Source organism: Rhyacophila brunnea, unplaced genomic scaffold (genome assembly GCF_057557595.1).
Source record: "Rhyacophila brunnea isolate RB1 unplaced genomic scaffold, BYU_Rbru_1.0 scaffold_7, whole genome shotgun sequence".
NCBI classification, from domain to species: domain Eukaryota; kingdom Metazoa; phylum Arthropoda; class Insecta; order Trichoptera; family Rhyacophilidae; genus Rhyacophila; species Rhyacophila brunnea.
In genome coordinates this window covers 6,804,564-6,817,676 of record NW_028233339.1, presented here as the reverse complement: position 1 = coordinate 6,817,676, position 13,113 = coordinate 6,804,564, and the positions used below count along the sequence as shown (strand labels likewise).

The 13,113-nt window shown below is 34.5% G+C and overlaps 1 protein-coding gene across 2 annotated transcripts; it reads right to left on the bottom strand.

Annotated features, from left to right (window-relative positions):
• Positions 1-2,082: 2,082 nt before the first annotated feature.
• On the bottom strand, positions 2,083-13,035 carry Argl (Argininosuccinate lyase). Of its 2 annotated transcripts, XR_015071865.1 has the most exons (9): positions 12,953-13,035; positions 12,410-12,610; positions 10,589-10,804; positions 9,868-9,968; positions 7,206-7,399; positions 4,458-4,801; positions 4,081-4,268; positions 3,703-3,931; positions 2,083-2,516 (listed from the first exon to the last, which is right to left on the bottom strand). XR_015071865.1 is itself a non-coding variant. In XM_085957360.1 (8 exons), the coding sequence occupies exons 1-8, from the start codon at positions 12,959-12,961 to the stop codon at positions 2,378-2,380; spliced, it is 1,392 nt and encodes a 463-aa protein (XP_085813486.1). In that variant the 5' UTR covers positions 12,962-13,035; the 3' UTR covers positions 2,083-2,377. The 2 variants fall into 2 exon arrangements, 1 of the variants encoding a protein (XP_085813486.1); XM_085957360.1 differs by lacking the exon at positions 3,703-3,931.
• Between the last annotated feature and the right edge of the window lie 78 nt (positions 13,036-13,113).

The following is a 13,113-nucleotide window of genomic DNA, read 5'->3' as shown; positions in this document are numbered from 1 at the left end:
AGAAGATTATGTTTGAGTAAATTACGTACCTACCTATATAAAATGTCTATATTATATTTGCGCATTCTTACAAAAGTGTAAATGGCGATCATTGTCATTTTATATTTTGACATTAAGTAGATTTTAAAATTATTGTTTCAGAATCTACATCGATATGTTGTCGATTGTTGGGGCTTTGATTGCGAGAATAACAGCAAGTGATGACAATTTATAATGAAATACAATATGAAATAATTAAGAAGTCATCAATCTGACAGGAATGCTGACAAATAATTTCCATGGTGGGAGTGCGTTACTATTATTATTTTTACATAATTATGTCCTCATAAATTTATGTTGTTATTCATAATTTGTCAATATGATTATCATTGCAATAAAGTGTACATCTGAATTGAAATATCGACTTTTATTCATTTTTGTCACAATTTCGTTTTTATAATATTATAAGTACTTTTTTGGATCTATGGTTCTGTCATAGTCAAAACTTCTAGTCACACCAATAGATGGTGCCAATTAAAGGGGGCATCTTCTTGTATGGAACTTACGAATCTATATATATAAATATACGTCTGTTATATATGGTGCAAATGTAATCGGTTGGTTAGCGACATCACGATGTGACCTTAGTGCAAGAACGTAGTGGATGCGCGGGGGCGGCGCGGCGGCGTCTTGCGAAACTCAAACGTATAACCGTGTCTAAAATGTTCGTAGACAGTGTCTTTTTTGGGGCATAATACGCACGGTTATACGTTTGAGTTTCGCAAGACGCCGCCGCGTCGCGCCCGCCAATTCACTACGGCCGAGCACTCAATGTGTCATGGCGTCCATATAATGGCAAACTTATAAAATTTCACTCCCCGACTATTAATTTAAAATTTTGAAATTGTAAATGTATCTGAAAGTGTGCGAACGGTACCATATAAATTTAATAATTATTATGAACTTTAAATAATTTATCAGTTATTTTATCACATTTATTTTATAATTCTACTGTACGAAAGGATACAGTATTCCCAGTAAACATTTCCATTAGTGGCAATACATAGTTATATAATGACTAACTTCACTTCAATCACTATGAGATGTCAAAATGGAATAGAGTGGAACATAATATTTTAATGACAGAAATGAAAATGGATTTAGACTAGTATTTAGTTAGGGTCTTTTTACTGGTTCTCCGCCACCGGCCGCTGTCATCTGTCAGTGAGCGCAGTGTTGCCAACCGAACTATAATTATAGTACATTTTTATTCGCGTACTATTCGAAAAGTTACATTTTTGTCCGCGTACTATTAAAAAAGTATAGTACGTCAAAAATACCACAATTAAAAAAATGCTGTCGGCACTTTATGAAAACAGTCTATTTAATTGTGCGAATATTCCCCATTGCTTATTTCATTGCTTTTAAAAGTTATCTAGGTAATATTGCGATGTTTAAAGTTCCGTAAAATGTTCGTACTTGAATCACAGCAAATCGTAATAACGTTAAGGGAAGGACGGTGTATAATATAAGATCTCAGTGTGCGATATTAGTCAATGGACGTGGTTTTGCGTTGTATAGGTACCTAGGTACTCTAAAAAACTAACCTGACAGTTAATGACGGCGGCCGGTGTTAGCATTTTTCGGTCGTAAGAGGTGTTATAATTAAGCAGGGCATCGGAATTTCTCGAATTCTCCGTTATGTTTATGTGACAAACAAAAAACTTTCATTTTCTACACGTCCTATAATTTTTGCCGAAATACTATAATGGCTTGGACCGCGTACTATAATTCGATGACAAAAAGATAGCTAAAATTCAAAATGGCGACTGACAGATTACGATGACGGAGAATCAGTAAAAAGCGCCTTTAGTTTTTAGTTATTTTACAAGACTTACAAACTTATCTGAAGAAACTGGACAAAATCTGACATTCGAATAAAATTTTCTAAATGGCGTCCTATGGTAGTTCGTAGTTCCATTTTTGGCCATTTTGCAGATAAGTTTGTAGGTCTGTATGTATCTACATTGTAATTCGCGGGAAATATGGATAGGTAGTGATAATTATTACATAGGCAATAATAATAATTATTAACCATAAAAATATATTTTTATAAACTTTTATTGAATCATAAAACAATTTTTAATACAGTATTTTCAAGTTCAGTAATAGCGTCTGTACACATGCATGGAATTACTGTTGGCAATAGTACTTATTTTAAAATATCGTGACAATAACTGTTTATACGTAAAAGCCCTGACTGTCTCTCCAATCTCATTTTTGAAGAATAAGCGAGACGCGATGTTGTCATTTTCTTACTGTGCACAGTAAATCCATGCACATGTAAACGGGGTATAACTCTAACCGACGAGGTAGAATTATAATACAACAGTCTTAGTTAAATTTGATGAAGCCATTTTTCTAGCACGTCAATTTGGTGCAAAACTGAACTGCGAGCTGTCCCACCGATAGTTTGATGCTCCTCAACTGCAGATTCAAAATCCCAAACAGTTGTGAGGTCTCCACCCAAATGTTCACTGAAAATAATGAAATTAACAAAAGTTTGTGAAAGTCTAATTGGTTTAAGTTTTGTACTATTGTGACCCAGGTTTTAGCTTTTGACATCTTCAGACACTATGCGCAATCACCAATGGTAAATGCACACTGACACATAACACGCAGTTAATTCTCATTTATATAACAATTGAATACAATAAAATAATGTGGAAATCTTATTACTAAGTAAAGAAGCAGGTATAAAAACTAGTTAATCTAACAATCAACAATTAAAATACAGTCGAACTTGGTTATTACGAAGAGGATGGGACCGACTGAATTTTCTTGTTATAAGCATTACTCGTTATATCGTTATAGGTAAGTATAACATTTTTCGCGCCACGTTCTACTTAAGCATAAAGCATAAAAATCTGAAAACCATCGTAAAAATCCCCGAAACAAGCATGGCATTCATAAGCTACAAAAGAAGTTGTTTATTGTAATGCTGAGCCGCCGGCTCTGGTAGGTACCTACTGACTTTACAAAGCTTGGATTTTTTACATGCAATTTCAACCATATTATGCGTGGATACTTTTTCAATATTGTCGGCGAAAACACCAATTAGACACTTAACTAGTTTCATAAATGTAATCCGATCCTGGCGGGATAGATCTAGTTAACTGCCCGGCTGGATTTTATTGCTTAGGGTCGAAAATGTTGTTTTTAAACGATCGAAACATTAACAGTTTTGCTCGGTATACCCGAGAAGTAGCTCCTTATAAAAGTGAATAAATGGAGAAAATCATAAACTAAAATGTCAACGAATGTTTCCTCATTACATCCGAGATCTCGCTATTTTGTGATCGTAATAACCAAGTTCGACTGTATTAACCAGCTGTATTGCCAGCGCTCCATTGGCGAGCCAAAAGTCCGAGGACAATAAATCGTCCGATTTGTCTATGCTCTGCTACTGATCAACGAACGAATAAAAAAGTCGACCTGTCAAAAATGAAAAGTTACGATTCTCGTAATGTCTTCCGATAATCCTATAATTGTGTGCTATTTATATGTAGACTTGCATAAAATAGTATAGCAGTGAAAACAACACAAGTTTTACGATTTCTTTTATGAATTTCATAAATACAAATAAAAAAATAATTGGTAAATCTCTCACTTTCTAATGTGTAAATTAACAAATTAATCAATAAAAATGTTTAAAACAATTACAGATTTTTTTTCGGTCCGAATGATTGCGTATTAAAGTCAAATCGAATTTGCATAGTGATCGACTGACGAAGTCTGGCAAAAATATCAAACATGTTTGAGATCTAACGAGCCTGGTCTGCGGATTAAAAAGTCCGCAGGTCTGGGGTGCTCCACGCGAAAAAAAGTCCGAAGACTGTAAATCGTCTGACTTGCGTGCCAATGGAGCGCCGCCATTAGGGTGAAACCAGACCTATAAGGTGTAATATAATAATTTATTGTGGAATAAATATGTACAAATAAAATTATTACAACTAAACAACATTTTGAAGTGTCCTAATAACAAGACATTCCATCAAGAATTAACAGTGAATAAAAATAATATATGAATAGTGTATGTACCTTATTTGGGTACGGTCATGTGCCGGTAAAAGATTAATGGGAAGCCCTTTAGCCTCTGCTACTGCTACGGCGCGGCCTGCGGCGTGGTGGGCACGCCGGAAAGGCAACCCGCGCTTTACCAGCCAATGTGCCAATCGAGCCGCCAGTTGCTCTACTCCGAGTGCCTTTGAACAGTTTGTGGCATCCACCTAATTTTTAACAGATTTAACTTTGAATTTGATACTAGATATTATGTTTTTGTAAAACTTAAAAAAAATAAAACCACAAAAATATGACGTATTCATTTGTTTTGTTAACAGTTGTCGTTGCATTTTTTGAATAATCCCTTCATAAATTCTTCAAATATTAAAGGAAAATGTTATTGACAAAAAAATCACCGTTAACGTGCTCAATGTCCCGTTGACTACATCGAGCACCTGGCATATGGTGTCGAAAGATTCAAACAGCATTTTCTTGTCGCCTTGCAAATCTTTATTGTATGTGGACGGCAAAGAGTTGAGAGTGGCCATGAACGCAGTGGAGGTCCCCAGGAGCTGAGCCGCGGCCGCCCGGGCCAGCTCCAGGCCGTCGGGGTTTCTCTTCTGCGGTAGGAGGCTGCTGCCCGTGGAGAACTCCTCGCTCACTCGCACAAATCCAAACTCCGCCGTGCTGAAGATTATCAAATCCTCTGCCAACCGACTGATGTGGGCCCCGCATAAAGAACACCAAAACAGAAACTCCGCTGAAAAAACATTAGTCTTTATTTATTTAATTAAAGTGTACCTAAGTCTGCTAAAAGCGCCGTATCAGTCTGGTGTTGATTTAATACTCTTTGTTTATATAATATTATAATAATTATACCATTGCATAGGACAGGTATGTTGAACCTTTTTCTACAAGATTGTCAAATTTTGTGCAAAAATCTTGAAAAATATAGTAGCATGTCAGAAATAAAATAAAAAACCAAAATACTTATATTTTTACACAATGGTGTATTGTAAATTTGCCAAAAGGTAAAGTAAGTATCATATACATACTTTCCAAATTTATATACTTGGTACCTTGATTTGATGTAAATTTATTTATTTTTTGGATTGGATACTTCGAAGGCAATACATAAATAAGTGAAACGGCAAATAATTTTCAACAGTAGGTGTGACGAAGTTTCGCACTCGTCGCCAATCTGAGACCGACGGTCTAGGTGTGAGGACGTCAATTTTTTTTGTCATGGTGTCGGAGGAATATATTCTTAAATCGTGTAAAGATGACTAAAAACGTTACGCATGTACTTACTTGAAAAAGAAAACATGTCAATGAATAAACTATTATTATTACTAATATAACAATACACATATAATTAAATGGACGCATGTTGAATTTTTACGACAAATTATATTTCGTTCGGCACTCGTCATTTGCACAATCCGTGCATCGCCTAGTCACGATCTTTTTAGACCATGCCTCAGCTGAAGTATAGCCTTAATTATTATAGATACAGTTTATAAGAGAATACATCATATTATGCTTCAGTCAAATCATTACGAAGGTGATGTTTTACTTTCAATTTGAAATAATTATTTGTTGTTGTCCAACGATGGTAAAAATATTGGTTTGCCAATTTTTTCATTAATTAATTAATTAAAGCTAGGTTAAATTAAAGCGGGTAATGATTTCCATTCACATTCTGCAATAATATTACTTTTTTTATAGGGTAAAGCAATTTATATAAATTTTATTCAAATTATCACATAATCAGTTTAAAAGCCGATAAAATACATTTTAAAGATTTATCATATTTTACATAAACTAAATTAACTTTTAAATTAAAAACTATTAAATATTCGTATACATAATAAAATTGTAACCCTGCCTGTGAGTCACACAAACATGGTCAGCTTCACTCAAACGCGTCATAGATTCGTCATCCCTGGCATAGGCAGGGAAATCGACACCTGGGCCAAACCTCAAATCGAACAAACTAAAAATTGGGATAATCCTGACAACATCTAGGAATCAAAAAAATACTTAAACCCTGACGGCTAAAATTATTAAACATGGAACATGCTTTGCCTACTTATTCATTGATATTCATATATATATTCATATACTTAATTGCGGGGCGCGGGTTTAAATGTCATTCCCGAAGCGCCGTTCGCGACCGACTGGAGTCTCTCGCGGCCGCGCTACTTTTGTGACTTTATTTCTCATTACGCCTGTGCGATTTTTCGTAACGAATCCGCCCGAGAGGTCAAGGCAAAAGCGTGTATCCATGCTAATATCTAGAACTGATTGCCAATATTAATGGAATTTGAGATGACACCTCGGACAATATTTTAGCGTGATTACAGATTACGTAATTGGTAAAATACATTGACTGGAACCCGATGGATGCAGGTTCAAGTCCCGCTTGGTACCTAAGTTTTCTAATAGGTTTTCTGAGGTGTTTTTACCATAAAAACAAAATGTAATAAATCAATACTTATTTATTACATATTTTTGATGGATAATAATTTAATTGAATCCATAAAAACTCAATTTTCCATTTTTTTTTCTGATAAGAGGTTATGACATGAATGTGACAATATGCCCTTCTATAATATATGTGTGCATGATTTTTGAAGTTATACTTCTTTTGGCGCATTTAGGAAATCAGATCAGTGTATTTTTTGCGTGTGACATGTAACACATAATTTATTTTTTCACACGAAAAAAAAACGCAATCGATTGGATTCAAACCACCGATCGTTCGGTTATCAACCGAACGCACTACCTTTATGCCACGGTATGGTACTGCAATCGTGACGATTATACAGTATAATATTATAGTTTAGAATTGTTCCGTTGCCTAGGCAGCGAATTTATTATTGTCGGCCATTTGCAATTCCTTACGTAAACAAACGATTAAACGTCAGAGTGACAGTTGGTACTTTGAAAATAACAACAACGAGAAACCATTTTATAATTTAGTAATATAAGTTAAAGTGTATAGAAATAAGCCAACGGCGTTTCAATAAGCGGTCCTTTTGAGCTAGTCAAAGAATCTAGTTTACACAAGTTTTGTTTTTGTTTTGTTACGCCAAAGAATTATAACTTCTAACGGGCGTACATAAGTACACACACCGATTTTTTAATTGTTCATTTAGTACCTATGAAATCTCTGTTCCCAACAGCATTCATACTGTTCATAGAAACGTCGTTGAAGCCTAGCTTGTCAGCCATGGCTCGGCGGTCCATACTGAATGGATTCCCGGCCAAAGCTCCGCTTCCGAGGGGCAGCACGCCGGCTCGCCTTGCTGTCACCTTTAGTAGTTCTCCATCCTCTTTTAGGCTCCATGCATGACTGCAATATGTCATTGGTATTAAAAAAAAAATTATCTGTACCTAGTCTCCAACTGAGTTTTGAGAGAACTTTTAAAAGTTAGAGATAGAAGTAGGAAGGTATAATTTAAAAAAAAAAACGGTTTGAATTTTGAAAATGTTATTACTTATAGGTAGGGATTCCAATCCCGGGATTTTCGATACCTATGAATCCCGGGATTGATAAACATAATCCCGGGATTTCGGGATTGATTTTTTTATCAATTTTGTATGGAAAATAAAATATAACAGAAAAAATACTTATAATAAAAAATAACTACATTAGAAATAAACCGAGTTTGAATGAAGTTTGATTTATACCCATGTGTAGGTTGCCGATTCATTTTATTTTTTCACATAAATTATTAAAAATGGAAAGATTGGAAAAAACAATGCTTCGCACTTTTAACAAAGTAATTCCACCATGATATCATACGTTTTACGGCAGTTTCATATTTGTCTGACTAATTAGATTTATGAAGCGGAAAGGCCATAAGTACGCCATGATTATTTGCTTTACTATTTTAAATCTCGCTAATCCATTCATTAAGTCTTTACTATCAGAAACAGCAATCTCCTATTAAATTCACATTATTATTTAAATTACAATATTATTTACTCCGTTAAACTTGTGTATTTCCAATATTGAACGTATACAATATTAAAAATAAATGTCTTAAATAGTATAAATTATACTAGATTTATTTTTGACCGATTTTATCAATGTTATTTGTAAATATAAAATTTTATATTAACAATGGAAAAAATGCCAATCCCGGGATTGTCAAATTGTAATCCCGAAATCCCGGGATCAGAATTTTGGCTCGGGATTGGATTCCCTACTTATAGGCAACCTTATATAATTCAATTTCCTTCCTTTAGGAACATTCTACGATGAGTCTGAATAGTAGGTAGGGACTTCCCTCTTTCTGTCTGCTGAACAACTGACTACAGATTGACTAATTTCGCGACACCGACTCAGTATATAGCCATATTTTTAAATAACTCTACCATATCTGAACATAACTCAAAACGAAATAAGGAGTTTCTATGTCTAGTTTGATTCTGAGATTAGAGAAATTGTGTGTCGAATAATAGGCTTTTTACGTTTAATATACACTGATGCCGCGTTCTCACATGGCAATTTTTGTCATATCGGAAGGAATGTTTCCAGGTATCGATTTAAGTTGAACCAATAATCCATATCAGATGGTGTCAGATGAAACGCACAAGTTTCACGTGCCAATACAAATTATCACCTCGGTTACTCCAGGCAACCAGTTGACTCGGATGACTTTTTTGAAATAATTATGATATATCTATATATATATCGTTGGATTCGTTATTAAAATCTCTACATGAAAATTTTATCGCCTCTTTCAAAAGCCGCTACGATTAACTGTCATTTATGAAATAAAATCAATGTGTCTATCAAATCCCGCTATAACACTACTGAAACATTCAAAAACCTTTTTAGTTCAAAAAGTTTTTATTGATTTTCTCAACATAATGAAAAAGTGTTATAGCGGGTTTTGAAACTCAGCGACACAATTCAACTTGAAGTTGATCAACTTTGTTGAAATACAGTTCCTACTTATCAATTGGCAAACGGGGGAGGTTGTGGGCCATTTGTAAAACTAATGCAAAGAGGCAACAGAAAAGGGTTACATGTAAATTATACGTAAAACATTTCACCGCAGCACAGTTTACCATGAGCTTTCTATCGGAAAGAAATGACCGTATACTACACGGTCTCCAATTTTATTAGATTCGATATGAACTTTAATTCAATTTTCATAGCCGATTTTGGCAAAATTCATGAATTCAAGAATTAAAACCTAACAAATAATCCAGTATATCGGCTATTTTCAAAATTTGTTTGCTGCTGGCTTCCTGTAAACCGACAAGAACCGTGTGTTATTAGGCATGAATTTTATCTCAGTACTACCTATACGACCCAAAGAGGTTGGACGGTCTTTAATATATGACCATATATTTTCGATACAACATTTCACGGTAAAGTGTGATACGGCAAACTGCATACCGTCACTGTCCTGGCAGAAGACACTAATTCGAAAAAATTACATATTGAGTTAATTATACCAAAATGTTCCTTATTTCAAACTTTACCATCTGGAATCCTTCTTAATAAATAAACAGTCTTTATTTTAAAGTCATCCTTTTTACGATTACTTAATAAACTCACATGATAGACCATTTCAAACATTTTAACAACTTCAAAGTCAAATTACTCAAAACTAGTATTCTTCAGTTAGTGTGTTCTGCCAGAACAGAGACGAACGTACAAATTTCCGGACACGACAGAAAAGAGCATATTATTATTGACTGCTAGTTGCGTTCTTATAAATCTTAATCAATGACTGTGAGGATTTGTTAATGTGGTCTCGTTAAATGAAATGCAGTCGGTGTTAATGAAATAAAGTGAGAAACCTCAGAATAAAATGGCTCCACCGGACTGGTTGGGCTCTCTGCAAGTGTGTGTATCCTGGCATGATAATATCAATTTCTCTCTTAGCTTGGTCTACAATAGTCTGAAACATAAAGTAATTAAGATGCTGGAGATTAAACGAGTGCAAGGGATACCTACATGATATTAAAAATTGAGTTAATTTTAACATCACTACTTTCATCAGACGAAGACAACTGTCACTGTACAATTTCATTTTACACAGCTTAAACAGTGATATTGGTAACATGCGTCAAGTGTGTACAAAGGGTACCCCAAGTTAACCGCAACGTACTTGCTCTTTTTGCCTTTATGATCCATCCTTGTCTCTCCAGAGACCCGAGATCTCTGTTTAGTGAGTTTAGTTTGTAAAAGTTAGACCAGTTTTCTTTTTTCAACAGTCAGACAGATCTTTTAACGAGGTTGAGATGTTTGTCTACCCACGTTGATAATTAAATATATTTGACGCCAAGTAAACTGTTGAGTTTTTATAATTCTATAGCGTTTAATAATTAATAGTGTAATGAATTTACGTAAAATATGAGTCAAAAAAAATTAAGGGACGACACTTTGCCTAAGGCACTTTGGCAATAAATTTACCTTAATGTGTCAGCCAGATTTTACAAAATACTTAGAAGAGCTTACAATTACAATTTTGGCCAAGTAAAATGGGTTAGCAATCAAGGTTGCAGGGCAGGTACTTACTCTAATTGTTTGCGAGAGAATATTTTGTAATTGAGGAATATTGTCGAGAAGCCAGAGCCTGACGTCCGTTGCCACTTGATCGTTACGACTGCGCCCTGCATGCAGGTGATCTGCTGCTACACCAACTATCTCTCTTAACCGCCTCTCGTTCAACGAGTGGACGTCTTCATCCTGCGCAAGTATCACCATTTTACCCGATTCCCACTCTTCTTTAACCTTTATTGAAACAATAACATCAAAAACATTCAATAAATACTTAGGTATAGATTGGGTCAGATACAGTTATATAGTGGTAGGTACTCTATGTACGCTAAATGGCCATAGCGAAATCACCACTCTAAAGTGGTGATTGTACTTATGCGATGATCGCGAGAGGTGCAAACAGGCTTTTAAGAAAAAAATGTTCATGAGAAATTCATTGTGGCACATAGCTCAATCGAGTTAAAAACCTAAATATTTTTCTAACGGATTTAAGTTTTGCACTATTCTATTTGAGTCGTTTTTTGCGACCCGGATTTCGCCTTTTGGCATCTTCAGACACTATGTGCACTCACCAAAAGGCAAATACACACTGACAACGAACAGTTAACTCTAACTTATATAAAAAAATAATACAATAAAGTAAAACTTTATCACCTACCTATTAAGTCAAGGATCACAATTAAAAAATATAACAAACAAATTACAGTTTAAGTGTTACCTACCTTACGTTATTAGTATTACTAATAATAGTAATAATACACTCAATAAGCGTATACACCGTCAAAACCTAATAACTAATAACAGATCATTAGTAATTATAAACAATAAAAATGCTACACTCAAGAGGTGTAAACTGTCCATTCCGGGAACAATGGTAACGTATTGGGAATTTAATAGCGTTAACTAATGAGATTATCTATGATATCAGTCTTTAAAAGGTTATTATAATATTCAATAATATTCTTATACGATACCGGGTCACAAAAATGACTCAAATGGAATAGTACAAAACTTAAATCCATTAGAATTTAAATTCAAATTCCATCAAATGCCTTCAGTCGATAGTATTATGTAATATTCTAAATATTTTTTATGGATCGTAAGATAAATTGGTGCATGCTATTTTTTCAGTTTAAAGCCTAGATATTTGTAAAATTATAAGTATGCAAGACCACCTCAGTAAGATTTCATGTATCTAGCAACTCTATGCAGTGACGTCCCTAGATAAAATGCCGCCCCTAGCTAGCGCCAAAATGCCGCCTCATTTTTTATACAGTATTTTAATTATCCTTTGATGAGTCCAATATCTAATAAATGTGTTGTATGGATACATTACTAAGAAAATATCAGACTAATTATTCGCAAATCTGCACGTGTCGTTTCTGCTCACCAAGGACGTTGAAGGGCAATGAAAGTAAACTAGATATCGCAAACCCGATAAAACCAGTGACCTGTTTTTTTAATGGAAAGATATTTTCGTTATTACTAAGTGTATGTAGCTATTTCTATATATTCCAAATGTTTCTCTTCGATTTGCCGCCCTTCGAGTAACTGCCGCCCCCAAGCGACGCTCAATCTGCCTACCCCCACGGGACGTCACTGACTCTATGCTATCTCAATTTTGACTTTTTCTGTCTAACTTTTTAGAAGAAATATCTACAACTTTTTGCAACCAATAATGTTTTAAATCACTGAGGTGCATGCATGTTAAAATGAAAAATGTACTCTTGATATCCGTGTGCAAAAGTGTCCCCATCAGCGCAGTGAAACCTTTTAAACTTCATTAGTTACAGTAAATAGCCTATGCACTATATGTTATAATATATCGTATGTTCTTACTTTTTCTAAGCCGTCGATAATTGTATTGCAAATGAGTTCAGTAATTATTCCGGCTTTGAACAAGCCCTCGGCGTACACTTGACTCGCTTTTATGTCTTGTTTGTATAGTCTCTTATCGATACTTATAGATGAGTTGAGATGTGCCAGCGATGATGCTGTACCTGACGTAAAGCGCCCGCCCCACATAGGGTTACACGTTTCCTAAAATAATAATCAACAAACAGAATAACGATGGTTTAGTGCACATATATTGTATGTCCAGTTTAGTGTGTTTTGAGAAAATGGAAGTTTAAAATTTGAGATGGATGAGAAAATGACACATTGTGTATTTGAATGATACAGTATCTTCTAAAATATCGTATTTGGACGTACAATATTTTTACAGCATAAAGATAATAATATGACGAACATTTTGTGTATGTTAACCCAATTTCTACAAAAACTGGACATACAATATCTGTGCACTAAACCATCGATAATTTAAAGTAATTTATACAATATTGATATTATTAAATGAATGGTATATTATGTTTCATTACACACCTTCGCCATATTGGAGAGTAGCTAGATATCAAAAACGTTTCTTGAACAAAAGTGTTGACAATACGTATTAAATTATCGAAATGAATCAATATCAACATTCATTATTATCGTATCAAAAATGACTGTAAATAAATTAAGAAATTCAACATACAAGAGATGAA

Coding starts and splice junctions, on each gene's coding strand:
- Argl (XM_085957360.1), bottom strand. Junction 7,400..9,867: donor TGGAGCCATTTTATTCTGAG/GTTTCTCACTTT, acceptor GACATATTGCAG/TCATGCATGGAGCCTAAAAG. Junction 2,517..4,080: donor CATGACCGTACCCAAATAAG/GTACATACACTA, acceptor CATTATTTTCAG/TGAACATTTGGGTGGAGACC.